General features: G+C 44.2%; 1 protein-coding gene across 2 annotated transcripts in view; it reads right to left on the bottom strand.

Moving 5' to 3' along the window:
* The window catches only part of LOC146035640 (uncharacterized), a 97,477-nt gene extending 83,219 nt beyond the window's left edge, over window positions 1-14,258 (bottom strand). Inside the window, exons 1-2 of one of the 2 annotated variants that reach the window (XM_083159213.1) lie at window positions 13,795-14,258; window positions 7,504-7,954 (exon numbers count right to left, since the gene is read on the bottom strand). In XM_083159213.1, the coding sequence (XP_083015339.1) occupies window positions 7,504-7,908 (405 nt within the window). In that variant the 5' untranslated portion in view covers window positions 7,909-7,954; window positions 13,795-14,258. The remainder of the gene's footprint in view (window positions 1-7,503; window positions 7,955-13,794) is intronic. The other variant, XM_083159214.1, reaches the window with a different exon arrangement.
* Window positions 14,259-16,680: the final 2,422 nt, after the last annotated feature.

The following is a 16,680-nucleotide window of genomic DNA, read 5'->3' as shown; positions in this document are numbered from 1 at the left end:
CTTCCTTCCCTTGGGCAGGTGAAATGGGGAGGGAAGCGGGGGTGGGGTCAACACAATATGAGTTCAATTGCTGGGTTGATGCAGAGCTGTAGGAGTTTCTATTCTCTACCTTCCTGATATGCTGCACACCTAGATAGCCTGACCGGGCCCGGTACATTTCAGGGTACCGTGGCCATGTACCCTTAGAGAAAATAGTAATTAAGCACCTCCCTGGCCACACTGCAGCAGAGCACTTAGAACAGGGCTGGGCAACACCGGCCCTCCAGATGTTGATGAACTACATATCCCAGCATGCCTTGCATCAGTTTCAGCATGGCCACATAGCAAAACTAATGCAAAGCATCTTGGGATGTGTAGTTCATTAACATCTGGAGGGCCGGTGTTGCCCAGCCCTGACTTAGAAGCATGTGCTGGGTTGAAAAGAGCTGCTGCTGCTGCCGCCAAGTAACAAGGGACGCACTGGCCCCTCCATCAGACCTGGGCCCAGGTAATTAGTACCCCCCCCCCCATCCTATCGGCACCACTGATAGTGAGTCACTAATGTTATCAACCACCCCTGATACATATTGAGGATGATGGCAGTTGCCAGCATTATCTAGCACATACTTGCCTACCCTCCCGGAATGGCCGGGAGGGTCCCGCAAATCGGGTCCCCCTCCCGGTCCCCCGGGAAGGGGGGCAAGTCTCCCGCATTTCCCAACAGCCCCGGCTCCCCCTCTCCCCGCGGTCTAAAAACTATTACTTTCGCGGGTCCGCGGGGAGGGGGCGGGGCTAAATGACGCAATTCGCGGCATTTCGCGGCATTTTTAGCCCCTCCCCCCACCCACGGACCGCAAATTGAGGCTTCAGCCCGTCATGGGGGCGGGGCTTGATGACATCACCCGTGCCCCGCCCCCAAAACGAAGCCTCTACCCGCCCCCGCCCTTTCACTCCGTCCTCTCCGGGCTTCTCCCGGAAAGGAGTGTGCCAAAGTCGGCATGTATGATCTAGCAGCTTGTAATGGAGTTTCTGCTGAAGCTTACTACTTCCATTGATCGTGCCTATTATACGATTTTGTGGGAATATTTTAGAATCTTATTTTTCTGCTTATATTCCCACAGGAGAAGAAAGATCATTATTGCTGTTTTACGGCGTGACATGATAATGCACTCTTATTCCACCCAGCAAGAGCCTACTTTTAGTAATACTGATATTAATTAGTACTATTATTATTACTAATATTATTATGTATTCTATACCATAGACAGTGCACCGATGTTGCCAACAATGGGGGTTATTCAGACCTCTCTGCTAATTTGCACTCCTGCACTCCACCATCCAAGGCTTAGGATATAGCGCATATTGGCGAATAGCTGAAAATCCATTCTCAACTCGCTCACCATCAAATGATTTTTCAAGTGTGTGCAATCTGTGCATAACCCAGGACCTACTCGGCCAGTGCAATAGAAACAGGCTGTACGGGGCCAGAGCTGATGTCACACGCCTTCCCTGAAAACGCTTGGGCACGCCTGCATTTTCCGGAAACTCCTAGAAAACAGACCCACCCCCAAATGCCAGCCGGAATAAGTACATCTGTCAGAATGAACTTAGGTCTACAGTCATTAGGTCGACCCCATTAGGTCGACTGGCTGGAAGGTCGACCTGATTTAAGGTCGACATGGGCCAAGGTCGACATGACTTAAGGTCGAATTTGCATAAAGGTCGACATGAGGAAGGTCGACTGGTCATACGGTCGACATGGGGTTTTCACTGTTTTTTATCCGAATGTCGACACAGTCGACATGGACACAGTTGGCAATGAGAATCGGACCCTCGCAATGCTCGCTTCGCTCGCGATGCATCGGGCACGGTGGCTCGCTTCGCTCGCCACAGCTTTAATAACCTCCTCCACGCCCTAGTGGATGGTAGGGCATGAAATACCGCCTGTCGGCACATGTCGGCTCAAAAAACAGTGAAAAACCCCATGTCGACATTATGACCAGTCGACCTTCCTCATGTCGACCTTTATGCAAATTCGACCTTAATTCATGTCGACCTTGGCCCATGTCGACCTTAAGTCAGGTCAACCTTCCTGCCAGTCGACCTAGTGGGGTCGACCTAATGACTGTAGACCTAAGTTCATTCTAATAGATGACCGCTTCCCATGCCAGCCGCAGGTGTTGTTGCCCCATTTACATGCACTTTAGTGTCTGCGGCGGCTTGTGGGCTGCACAAAAGATCTTCTGAGGTTTGCAAGATCCTACAGATGCCCAGTGGAGCCAGCCGGGAGGAGAGACAATATGCTAATTATTAACAGTTATTTACACACATATTCCGCAGCGCGTTACAGAGAATAGTTGCACATCAGTCCCTGCCCCAGTGGAGCTTACAATCTATATTCCCTTCCACATGTACATGTACACACAGACATTCTAGGGTTAATTTTGTTGGGAACCAATTAACCTACCAGTACATGTTTGGATTGTGGGAGGAAACCGGTGCAACCGGAGCCACACAAGCACTGGGAGAATATACAAACTCCACACAGGTTGCATGTAATGCAATGTGGGCTCAGACAGGGATCGCTGGAGGGCAGTTTTCACTCCCCCACAAACAGGCAAAGCAGGAAGAGCTATAGCGGCTCAGCACATGATGCTATAACACTGCACATCTCCCCCTTAGTATCTACTGTGTGAGAGAAGATCCTACCTCCTAACATCCCTGCTGTGGAGTGAGTCAGAATGGGGAACTTAGTTAAGTATAAGCAAAACAGTTATATTATTCGGCTTAGTAATAAACAGCCTTGCTCATTGCAATATAGTAAACACTTTGGTGGTATGCCCGGAAATGTTCCAGGCTGAGCTGTGCTGCAGGAGTGGGCTCTCCTGGGTTTGAAAAAAGACAGGTAGGAGCTGATTGGCTGGTTGTTTATCACTATCCAATTTATCACTTTTAGCAGCCTAACCCTAATCCTCCCACCCCTACAGCCTAACCCCCCCCCCTGCTATCCCTCCCCGCTAGAGCCTAAACCTAAGCTCCAACCACGCAGCCTGACCCTTACCCCCCTCTTCTACATGTGTAAACCTACCCCCACCCTCCCCTTAGCCTATCCCTAACCACCTCCTCTTCACAGCCTAACCCTAAGTCCCCCCATTAGTGCCTAAACTTACCCTTCCTTCCCCAGCCACACGCTACTACTCACCACATATTCACTGATCGGGATGCTTGAGGCACATACACGCTGGGCGAATTTGAGCTAAAAGTCGCTCAAAACAGCAGGTTTGAGCAGCTTTCAGCTCAAAGCCACCAAGTGTGTATGCCCCAGCGATGAGCGGTCAGTGCTGCTGCGAACTCCGCATCATCGCCGGAAAAGCCGCTCATGTGCTGGTTATACCAGCACATGAGCGGCTGTAAGGATGGCTTTGCATAGCACTGCGCTATGCAAAGCCATCTGCCCCCGCGCTGTCGGCACCGGGCAGGGGGAAAGCTGCTCAGTGTGTATGCACTGAGCGGTTCCCCCCCCCCCCCCAGCGATGAATGCGATCATCCCTGTCCATACATGCTGGGCATAGTCGCCCAGTGTGTATGGACCTTTACAGATGGTTTGTCCTCACACACAGTTGCTCAAGTCACCCCAAATAGCCCCTCTCGATGTGCCAGGTGCAGGGTGTCTCTGCATACTGTACGTCTCATACATTTAAAAAAAATAACGGAGGGACAAAACAACATATACATTGCTGGCTTGCACTGGCTAATTTGATGTGTGACATTTATATATCTATGTGCTATTGAGTCTTATGTTTATTTTTCTAACACCAAGTTTGGTTGTGCTTTGAATATGTTTAAAACTAATTCCTGTTCTGTTAAAGTTGCAGCCCAACATTTCTAGTGCACTTATTATACAACAGTATTTTCTGCTGCACCTGTGATGCCAATAGGATGCAAAATGTAAACAGCAATATATTATGCTTCTCCTCTTAGAGCATCACAACATGCTGGGCATCACCTGCCATATGACATATAGGTGCTAGGTGTATAGAGACACATCTGTAAGTAAAGAGTGACTGACAGCAGAGGACTGGAATTCAGTGATGCTGCTTTCCCACTGCAGACCCGTTTTAAGTTACAGGTAATCTTAAACGGTATTTAGCATTCCCACTGCAGCAGATTACAGTTTTAAATGCCATTTAAGTACCATTCCCATTGCAGGTAAAACGTTTTAGCTCTTCAAAACGTTTTTACAACACAAATGAGTGCCTGTGACTTTAATGGGCTTTTCAGGGATAAAAAGGTGCACACCCACAGTTGTTTTCACATAATAAAAGGTGGGGGAGGGGCCAGTGGTGCGTACAAATCCCGCAGCCATCGACATTTGTGCTATATGTCGGCTCAATTTAACCCATGGTGGACAGTAATATGTACATTGCTGGCCAGTGCCAGCTATGTATATATTACTGCCTAATAACTAAATCATTGGTGCCCAGTGGTTCCAGAAATATATAGATTGCTGGCATGTGCCAGCAATCTATATATTACTGGCTTATGATTGTCGTTGGTGCCCAGTGGTTCCAGAAATATATAGATTGCTGGCATGTGCCAGCAATCTATATATTACTGGCTTAGATTTATCATTGGTGCCCAGTGGTTCCAGAAATATATAGATTGCTGGCATGTGCCAGCAATCTATATATTACTGGCTTACGTTTTACATTGGTGCCCAGTGGTTCCAGAAATATATAGATTGCTGGCATGTGCCAGCAATCTATATATTACTGGCTTAGGTTTATCATTGGTGCCCAGTGGTTCCAGAAATATATAGATTGCTGGCATGTGCCAGCAATCTATATATTACTGGCTTAGATTTATCATTGGTGCCCAGTGGTTCCAGAAATATATAGATTGCTGGCATGTGCCAGCAATCTATATATTACTGGCTTACGTTTTACATTGGTGCCCAGTGGTTCCAGAAATATATAGATTGCTGGCATGTGCCAGCAATCTATATATTACTGGCTTAGGTTTATCATTGGTGCCCAGTGGTTCCAGAAATATATAGATTGCTGGCATGTGCCAGCAATCTATATATTACTGGCTTAGATTTATCATTGGTGCCCAGTGGTTCCAGAAATATATAGATTGCTGGCATGTGCCAGCAATCTATATATTACTGGCTTACGTTTTACATTGGTGCCCAGTGGTTCCAGAAATATATAGATTGCTGGCATGTGCCAGCAATCTATATATTACTGGCTTACGTTTTACATTGGTGCCCAGTGGTTCCAGAAATATATAGATTGCTGGCATGTGCCAGCAATCTATATATTACTGGCTTACAAAAAAAAAACATTGGTGGCCAGTGCTGCTCCGTGTGGAGCAGGACGGAGGGAGGCGGGGCATGTGGCCGGACCAGCGTCGCTAACGGCATCCAGCCGCAGCAGCAGCCAGCCGGACACAGCGGGGCAGCGTGGACAAGTGAGTATAAACGCCGGGGGGGGGGGCGGCGGCAGCGGGGCGTACCGCCGGGCTGAAAGTGGTTAATCTTTCAGCCCGGCAGCGTACACACACGGAGATGATGGCTGAAAAAATCAGCCATCATCTCTACCGTTTAAGATGCATTCCCATTGCCTCTTAAACGGTAGATTACCGTGTAAAACTCTGCTTTGAAAACGGGTTGAAATACCGTTTAACTTTAAACGGTAATTCAACTCTGGCGCTTTCCCACTGCAGCCTTAAACGGTATTTTGCCCTCAAAAATCGGCAAAATACCGTTTTAAGGCTGCAGTGGGAAAGGGGCATGAGACAGGTGAAATGTTTAGGTTAAACATATCTTGTTTGTTATTATTGCCTCACTAATTTTTCCAAACTACCCCACTGTAATGCTTTCCACAAACTAAAGTTATATAAACACCCCCACCCAATAGAGTGAGACACGCCCCTCCCACACACACTGGGCAAAATCTACTAAGAATACAACTATGTCTCAGTCGTATTCGGATTTTGTATTTCATTTACACATTCGTATTCCGGAGCATAATTTACAATGGTGTCCTATTTTTGAGATTCGTATTTGAAATCCGACTTTATAGTAAATTTCTAAATTAGATTGGAGTAATGTAAAATTCAAGGCGTATTCTAACGATGGCGTATTCATTTGTATTTTTGTAAAAATACGGATACGACAGGTTGTTACGGTCGTAAAATACAAAATACTAACGTTATTTCGCATTAGTAAATTACAAATATAAAAATATGTGCCCGAAATATTCCCCAAGCAATTCTGATATGGAAAATTATTTATATCAAAATATGAGGGTCTTTCCAGGGTAACAAACGTTACATTTTTGACTAAACAGATCATGTGAAATATATTTTTTTGAGCATAACTTTTGAGTATTTTGTGCAAAGTAAATGTTGTTTGTGTGGCAGATGATACTGCATTCTTTAATCTTTATGCAAAGCCGGTCATGGAAACTGTTAACAACCGTTACACGAAAAGGACATTTTCATGAAATGACCCAGGATCATTGTTATGTTGGGTATGTTAATAAATGTGACCAAATTATGTCAAATATTGCCTATGTGTGCGATATTGGCCTTGGTGATTATACTCTAACTCAGTGTTTTTCAATCATTGGGGCAGATGTATTAAGTCTTAACAAGAGATAAATGATAGGGTGATAAAGAGAGATAAACGTCCAGCCAATCACCTGCTAACTGCCATGTTACAGGCTGTGTTTGAAAAAAGTCAGTAAGGAGCTGATTGGCTGGACGTTTATCTCTCCTTATCACACTTGCATTTATCTCTTGTTAAGGCTTAATACATCTGCCCCACTGTGCCATGGCACACTAGTGTGCCTTGAGCTGTTCTCAAGTGTGCCCCCAGATCTAGAGATGCCCAAACCAGTTTACAACCACCACCAGTTCAACTGTTATTTACTGGTCTCTTCATTTCATGTAAAGGGCCAATGTATTTTATTTTTGTTAACTGTGGGGACTAGTGGGATTGTTTTTCATATGGGGTCCAATAGTTTTTTTTTTCCTGTGGGGGCCAATGTGTTTTGCCCTCTGGGGATCTCATGGTGTGCCTTGACATTTTAAAATCATACTTAGTGTGCCGCAAGGTAAAAAGGTTGAAAATAACTGCTCTAACTAAAACCTTACTATATATTAGTGAGTGTTGTACAGTATATTGTAACTTTTAGGCAGGTGGAAATTGCTGAACATGATCCCAACTTTCAACAGCTGTCAAAATGCACACTGTCTAGCCACAAACCCCTTAAAATCTTTAAATAGTGCCATCAAAGTAGTAATGAAATGTATGATACATCATGAGAACACTAGAGTATGGGCTTAGAATTGTTGAGGGAGTGGAAATATCTTAACTAACCAAAGACTAATACACACATGTTAATATCTACAGTATATGCCATAATTATTTATTATTAGGTGATAATAGATAGATAAATAGATAGATTAGTTATATAGATAGATAGATGTATTAGGTTTTGTTCACTATTACTGTACCTTATTCATATGGGCATCTCCTAATGAAATGGACCTACGTGGACTACAATGTCTTTGCTGGACTTCTTCCCGCTTTCCAAATAGCTCCTCCATCGTTCTAGTATCGATATTCAGTTCTCCGTGCGATGTTTCTAGACTCCACAGACTACATCGGCCCTTAACTTTCTCTGGAGGTATAGCCTCCCAGTTAAAGTTCCTTAAGCGTGACCGTTGCTTTGGGGTGCATTTCTGAAGCAGACCACTAGGCGGTTCAGGCAGTGATATCACTGGAGGTGGTGGCGGAGGGGGTGCTGGAATTTCAGTAGAACGGCATTTCTCTGAAGTGGCAAAGTTATTGTACTGGACAGGAAACTGGTCACAAACACTGTTGCTGTCTTTTGATCCCATGTTCATGTTGATAAGCATTTCATGGAGGATCCTGGAAGTCCCCTTTTATCCTCAGAATTGGAACCTACAGTATGGAAATAACCAACAGAGTCTCAGTGGAGATTTCACATGGCTCATTGAGCATAGGTACGCGTGAGATCCCTGTGAACAGCTGTCAGAACAAGAGACAAACCACAGGAATTCCAGAATTGACAAAAGAAAATGCATTTAGTTGAAATATAAATGATTTACTGAATGTCTACACCTGAGAGGCTAATTGGGTATTGAATGATATTGTAACTTGAGTACTATCAAAAAACACCCAACAGCAATGGATGTCCACATCTTCACCATATATCTGACTCTAGAACTTCCCACCTCTACTATCTCTATTACTTTGTACCTTCATTTATTAAGTCAAAGAAACCATCACATAAATGGAATAGGAGTGCGTATTCTGAATGCTTTATGATACTATTATGATAGTTTGTGGGATAAAGTTTACACATACTCTTATTTCATGGAAAACTATTTTTATTGTGCTTAGCCAGTAGCTATATATCTATAGCTTAGCGGCAATCATTTACACTGCAAAACCAGTTTTATTTTGAAGTGTAAATGATTGCCGCTTTTTAATTTTTTTTTAGATTTCTTACCAAATATCTCACTTTCTGAATTTCTCACCCAGTTACATTTCACCCTGCGGGTCATTATGATGAATTTTCGCATGTATTTTTACACATTCCCTTGGCACTCAAAGGATTAATATAAAGGAGCCCATACACGGTCCGTTGTGTATGGCTCCATTCTGTACTATGCGTTGCGCGCTCCCGCGCATCACATAGTACGGTACAAAAAGTATGTGCTGCACATACTTTTTGTACTAGCTATACATCGGATCGGATCGCAGTGCATGCACACTGCATGCACTAGGGATGCGATCCGATCCGATGTGTGCTGTTTAAGCACACAACGGATCCGATTAACGGACCGTGTATGGGGGGCTTTAGTTTGATTCACTTTTTGTACAGTGAGTATGTGCCTTTGCAAGTAGTCTCTCCTTTAAAATGTAATCTCTCACTAGCAGGGCCCTCCCTCCTGTTGTTTCACCCTTCTTCCCATCAGCTCAGCCAATCTAAATAATACACTTGTAATTATGGATATATAAATAAGCTGATTACCCTGTAATTCTGTAACTGCATCTACCCTATTTGTATCTCTTGCTCTGTACTTTGCTGCAGAACTTTGTGGCACCCTATAATAAAAGCTTATAATAATAATAATAATATTGATTCATTAATATATATTTTCTTATCTATGCCCAGGAGATACGCTTGGCTCTATATTTAGTAATGTCTCTTTTGTGGGAAGGTTTAGTAACTTACTAATGAGCTGCAGCGCTGGGCTTTTGTATAACCTCTATTAGTAATTCCACAGCTGGTAACTTACATTACATTGCCTGTTATACATTTCCTTTTTTTCTCATGGTGAAATTCTAAATGTGCAGACAGATATTAGAGTTGGGAGAAAGGGGATTCCAAGCACAGTGCATAAATGAAGCTGCCATGTATTTGCGTGCTACATGCAAAATAAAGCAATATTCTCCATGCATGAAAAAAATGTGCATTGCAACCCCTACAATTATTTTTCCAGGTGTACATTTGCATATTTAAGATGAGTTTATTCCTATCTAAATGATGGCCAATAACATACTATTTATTTATGTTGCAGAATGTTCTATCATTCTATTGGGTATGGATCATTAGGTCACCACAATATTGGTCGACAGTCATTAGGTCGACACCAGTCTAGGTCAACATGCAGGAAGGTCGACGTGAGTCTATGTCAACATGGGTTAGGTTGACAGGGTCATTAGGTCGACATTGGTTAGGTCGACAGTGAAAATGTCGACAGAGTTTTTACACTTTTTTTTGTCCCAATTGTCAACACAGAAACGTAGCACCGCGTCCTCTGGCATGGCTCGCTGCGCTCGTCATGCTTCGGACACACTATTTTATTCTCCCACCACGCCCTAGTGGATGGTAGGGCATGAAATACTGCCTGTCTGGACATGTCGGCTCAATTTTCTTTTTTAAAAACTCCATGTCGACCTAATGACCCTGTCGACATAGACTCATGTCGAACTTCCTGAATGTTGACCTAGACTCATGTCGACCTAAATGCATGTTGAGCTAATGGTGTCGACCTAATGACTGTCGACCATTCTGCTGGTGACCCAATGGCAGTATCCAATTCTATTGTACCTTTACATTCTGGACATAACAAAAATCTAAAATGAGACAATGCAGTTGGAAATAACATGACTGTATACCCAAATATTTATAGTGTCATTGTATTACACACTGCCATGACCCTTTGCAGGATACTTCTAAGAGAAACAGGACTTTCAGGATTTAAATATACAGTACCTATAACATCACCTATCTGTGTACTTGTAATTGTCTGGCTGGCATCAGACAGTTAATTTCACACTTTTGCATATTAATAATATTTTTTTTCTCTAATAAACATTTGTAACAGGTACCATATCTGCTACTGCATGCTGAGAAGTTCTTCCTGCAATGCTATGAGGTAAATCTCAGCAACCTGCAGTTCCATATCATTTCTTAAGGTGGCCATACACATGCAGATTTATCTTCAGATCTGGCTGGTTGGAACAAAAACATGGTTATGGATGAGAGCAAATGACAGTTGACCATTTGCTTGGAAATGCTGGAAACCTGACAAACTGTCACTCATCCATAACCATGTTTTTGTTCCAACCAGTCAGATCTGAAGATAAATCTTACTAGTGTATGGGCACCTTTACTTTAACTTATGACTCTGTACTGGACAGTCCTAGATGAAAGACTGTAGAACCAGAAATAGCCTATGCTTGTTAACCAAGTTCCCTCAACCTCTGTTGCTCTTCTGGCATGCAGCCGTGTGGTTTGTGATCACTGAAGCCACCTGCAATAATCACAAGTACCTTTGTTAAATGCCTATAAACATTTATAAGTAGTGGCTAAACCTCATAATAAATAAATTAACTAATTTCCATAACCTGAGCTGTATATAAGGGTTTGCATGTAGTTAGGATTTTATTATGTTTTTCTGGGCACGTACACACACACACACACACACACATACACATGTGCACACACACACACACACACACACACACACTTTATACATAATCTTTAATCTAATCACAGTATCATCAAGGCTTAATCCATCCATTCATTTTGAAAATTACAGAAAAATATTGTTTTTATTAAAAAGAGAAATGTATGGTGTGTGGGAAGTAGCATCTCTCCTGTTTTATTACAGGTCTGTCCATCATTTTACATTTCTAACAACATTGGTGGTACAGTATAATCATGGCACCAAGTGACTGCAGCTACAGTACATGTAAACAATTTATACCAGAGATGCCTCAGAGTATAACTTGGATGGGGACAGGGATTCCGGGAGAAGGAAGGAACATATTATACTTCAAACAAAGCCTTCTTTTTTTTTTGGTCATAAAACCTTCTTTTATAATTTAAAACAAAAAATTCACACAAGGATGAAAAGATCACATGCATAGTATTACTATTATTCATCATAATAATGATATATATATATATATATATATATATATATATATATATATATATATATATATATATATGAGGCTTGTTGATCAGGCACTCTCCTTACTTTGCTGTATTTTGCCCAGGTGCCCCCAACAGAATAGTTACAAGTTGCAGAAGAGTTGCGGCACTCAAAGGGTCTTGTAAACAATCTTTTTCTTTGTATTTGTTGTTATCAATAAAGGCATTTATTGATAACAACATGGGCCCTTGATAAAAATGCCTACATCGGCATTGAAACGTCGGGGCACTAACCCATGCTTTTGAAGTAATTGGCATATATTCAATGCCGTGGGCGAGCGGTGACTGCGAGCAGGACTTTTTGCTCGCAGTCACCGCTCACCCTGTCAGTATTCAACTGACCCCCCCTCATTCGCAAATTCCCCCTCGCTCCGTTTTTTGAGCGAGGGGGAATTTGCGAATGTGCCTCCAAAAGCTGCGAGAGCCGAGGCTAATTACAGCGAGTTTGCTGCACTAGCCGCGGCTCTCGCAGTTTAGGGGAATCCTCGCAGTTCTGTGACTGCGAGGATTCCCCCGGAACGTTGCATAGTGCGAGCGGCCGGCGCGGGGGTTAAACTGCGAGGATCACTGGTTTTCTGTGATCCTCGCAGTTTAACCCCCTCGCCGGCCGCTCGCACCGGCATTGAATACTGCACATTGACTTGTATGATGTCTGCATTACTTGCTTCAAATACAAAGAAAAAGATTGTTTACAAGACCCTTTGAGTGCAGCAATTCTTCCGCAACATATATATATATATCAACATATATATATATATATATATATATGGTACTTGTGTATTTTCCGGACACCCGATTTTTTCATTGCACTTTAAAAAATCGCGTTGCATCGCATTGCATACAATCATATCGCATGCGATGCGACGCGATTGGACCCGATTTTTAATCGCACAGGCACCCAGATGCCTGATTCTTATGTTAAATGCCCCCCAGACTGATTTTCATTGCACGTTAAAAAATTGCGTTACATCGCATTGCATACAATCATATCGCATGCGATGCAACGCGATTGGACCCGATTTTTGATTGTACACCTCCCCTGATGGGTGATTACTATGTTAAATGGCCCCCCATTGTTAATGCCACCCCAGTATCAACGCAAAGCCGAAGCACGGCGAGCGCCGCGAGCCTGCGAGGGGCGGCGGTACGTGTCCTCCGACCGTTTCATACCCCCTCTATCCACGTCGGCGTGGAGTTGATATTATATAGTGTGGCGAGCGCAGCGAGCCCCCGAGCCCGAAGCGTGGCGAGCGCAACGAGCCCCGCGCGGGGACGCGTAATACCTTTGAAGTAATGCGCGTCCGCTCGCCACCCTAGGGCTCGGTGGCTCGCTACGCTCGCCACACTATATAAAATCAACTCCACGCCGACGTGGATAGTGGGGGTCAGAGAACGCGTACCGCCGCCCCTCGCTGCGCTCGCCACGCTTCGGTTTGGCGTCGATACTGGGGTAGCGTTAACAAGGGGGGGGGGGCATTTTACATAGTAATCACCCATCAGGGTGGGTGTACAATTAAAAATCGGGTATGGGGGTCCATTTAACATTGTAATCAGGCATCAGGGTGTCTGTACAATGTATTATCGGGTATAATCGCATCGCATGCCACTAGTTAAGGCATGCAATGCGATATTAACATTTTACACTCCTCCCAGGAAAGGCTCAAAATCGGTTACAATCGCATCGCATGCCTTAAGTAGTGCCATGCGATGCAATAAGGCACCTGAAAGGGAGCTGCAAGTTATAGGGTGCAGTTAGTGATAGGGTAAAGCCAAATATAGGGTGGATGTACACATTTACTGGACACGTGAGTACCGTCTAAACTAGCAGGACAAGACGCTGAATACTGCTAATCACGTATCATCAGAAAAAGAATAAATACAGTAGTTAGTGCATGGTCTGTAAATGTACCTGACCACAAGTTATACATGTGTAATTGTTATCCCAAAATGTTAACTTGTACTGTATGCACTACCACAATATCGTTGTACCCCCGCTCCGCTGCACGGGCTCCCGATACCTGTGCCCATAGGACCAGGCAGACTCCAGTCCTCCATCCGCGGTGTCAGTGCAGGTCCCCGGCTGCCCAGTATGTATAAATTATTATTATCATTATTATTGTTATATACCATGACGTGTTTGAGTTGCTCGGTCTCAGAGTCTCCGCTGCTGGTAAAGGCATGCTGCTACTTTTAGTTCTACCACAGCTGTAGAGAAACAGCCCGCAAACTCTCCCAGGTACCACAGACAGCCGCATCCATTCCCTGTTACCTGTCAGCTCGGGTCCCTTCGGAGCCTCCTGAGATGAGCGACCCCCGGAGGGTCCCCAGTGACATCTGAAAGTCCTGCTGCTGTAATGTTGTATCCACCGATCTCCTCTCCCCTGTCCTGCCAGCGTGCACCAGCCGCCGCTCTCCGTCCCCTGCCTCTCTCTCTCTCCTGTCCTTTCCCTGCCTCTCTCTCTCTCTCTCTCTCTCTCTCTCTCTCTCTCTCTGCCTTATATGTCAATGTTCCTCCAGATCTGTGGGTGCCGCATTCCTGGTGTCCTTACCCCCATCAGTGGTGTCGTGATTCCATCTCACTGTCATCCCTCTCTGACACATCCAGATGCCTTCTGCTGTTCCTTATTCACATGGATATACTTATTCACATGGAGTCAGATAGTGTCTGTATAGTAACAGCTATTCCCCGCACTGTCTCCCACTACTCCCAAGTCTTCTGCCTGCAGCCCCTTCTGTCCCCTCTCCCTGGCAGTATATTCCGCACATGCGCACAGCTGCTACAGAGAGTGTGTCCCCACTTAGTGCGCGCTGGAGAAAGGCTGCAGTGACTGTCAGTAGGACGGGCGCTGGGCTGTTTGCGGCTTCATAGAGGAGGCAGAAAATATTCCCGGCATTTACTAAGCTATTCTCATCTATTGGAATATTAATAAATGATAACTTGTTCGGGGGCAAGCACATATTTTAAACAAAGCAACACAATAATGCTGTCACCTCATCACACATTTATTTTATAACACAGGGATGTGAGGGGGCAAGTGGGCAATATTTGACTATGGGTATGGGTCATTGGGTCAAACCTATTTAGGTCGACATGCATTGGGTCGACCAATGATGGTTGGCAGGGCATAGGTCGACACCTGAAATGGGTTGACATGGCTAAGGATCGACAGGGTTGGAAGGTCGACACAAGCATTAGGTCAACAATGGGAAGGTTGACAGTCAAAAGGTCGACATTTTCATGCCATAGTGGCATGAAATACCGCCTGTCGGCACATGTCGGCTCAAAAAGGAAACCGTGAAAAACTCATGTCGACCTTTTGACTGTTGACCTTCAAATTGTGAAGCTAATTATTGTGTCGACCTTCCAACCCTGTCGACCTTAGCCATGTCGACCTATTTCAGATGTCAACCTAAGCCCTGTCAACCTTCAGTGATCGACCTAATGCATGTCGTATACGAATAGGGTCGACCTACTGTAGAGACCGGATCCCATTTTTTTTACCTGGGCAAAATGGTTAGACAAGGATTTGCGCATGTGCACTGGATATTTATTATTTATTTACAGTTTCTTATATAGCGCAGCAGATTCTGTTGCGCTTTACAATTGTAGACAGTGATAAGACAAACTGGGTAACAACAGACAGACTTGGAGGTAGGAGGGCCCTGCTGCAAGCTTACAGGATATGTCCCCGGGTGCTGGATGTTCTTGGGGAATTAGCCGCAAATATTAAATGATAAATAGGCCCCTGTATCTCACTGCAGATTGATCCAAACTAAAGAATACAAACCATGGCGTGCATTGTAGTCCAGGACATTTCCAAGTGATTTGCGCATGTGCACTGGATATGTCCCCGGGTGCTGGGGGCATGTTCCTGGTGACCTGCGCATGCGCACAGGGCCGGTGTAAGGCTCTTTGGCACCCTATGCAAAATGTACTATACAATACAGACAGCATTCTATTGCTTGCTTCACAATATAGTATTTACCAATATATGCAACCGAACACCTGACTTGCCTTCCTCATTGCTTTGTTACATTGCTTACCTGCCTATACGTCACCTGACATAGTGACACCAGGATCCCTCTCCTCCTCATTAGTTTACAATATATGGCCTGATTCAGATTGTTCGCTGCATATACTCGCAGTCTAGCGTGCGGTCAAAGGATGGGCATCAGGATGTGTGGCCTTATGTGTAATGGGTATTTCAGTGTGTGGCCTTATGTGTAATGGGTATTTCAGTGTGTGGCCTTATGTGTAATGGGCATTTCTGTGTGTGTGGCCTTATGTGTAATGGGCATTATGGTGAATGACATAATATGGAGTAGGCATTACAGCTTGAATAAAAGTGTGTAACGGACATTATGGAGTGCAATATAATGTGGATAAAGGGGATTTCGGCATTTGCTATAATGTGTAACGGGCATTACAGCATGCGGAATAATGTTTTACAGGCATTATGAAGTGTGATATTATGTGTAACGGGCATTACGGCATTTGCTCTAATGGGCAGTACGGGGTGTGGTATAATGTGTACTGCCATGCTCCCTTTTGTGAGGCCATGCCCATTTTTCACTACATGATTTAGCCGCACAATGGTCCCTGCATCATTATTAGTTGGATCTAGGACCACCCATTATCATATTTCTAGATTCGCCTATGGACCCAAGAGCATGATTTGGCACTTTTTTGCCATTAAACTGTCATGCTAGCCTACTTAGATCTTCAATCATTTGTTTTAACCCTCCTGGTGTATCTAGCCTGTTTCATTTATCATTTGCAAAAAGGCATACTTTACCTTCAATACCATGTTCAATAACAAAAAAGACAGAGCACCTAGAACCTTTACTTGAACCCTAACTGTAGCTCCCCTTGTTATACTGCTAAACACACGTGTACGGGCGCACAGGGACTTGTCAATAATACTGCCCATGTGCATGTAAAAACAAATATACAACTGGCATATAGGATCTAATGCTTGTGGGGTGTGAATCAGGCTTTGGCTTTAGGCTGCCCAACTGGCACTGTAGCACATTGTACATAAAGTAATGGTTCTATCAGTAAGTTACATTGGGGCACTAGGCTGCAGTCTAATCAGTCTATCAGTCTATTGGTTAATCAGGCACTGAATAAAGATAATAAAATCACGGGTCCAAG

This window comes from Crinia signifera, chromosome 9 (assembly GCF_055691185.1).
Source record: "Crinia signifera chromosome 9, ASM5569118v1, whole genome shotgun sequence".
Lineage (NCBI taxonomy): Eukaryota > Metazoa > Chordata > Amphibia > Anura > Myobatrachidae > Crinia > Crinia signifera.
This window is presented reverse-complemented; position numbering and strand designations above follow the sequence as displayed.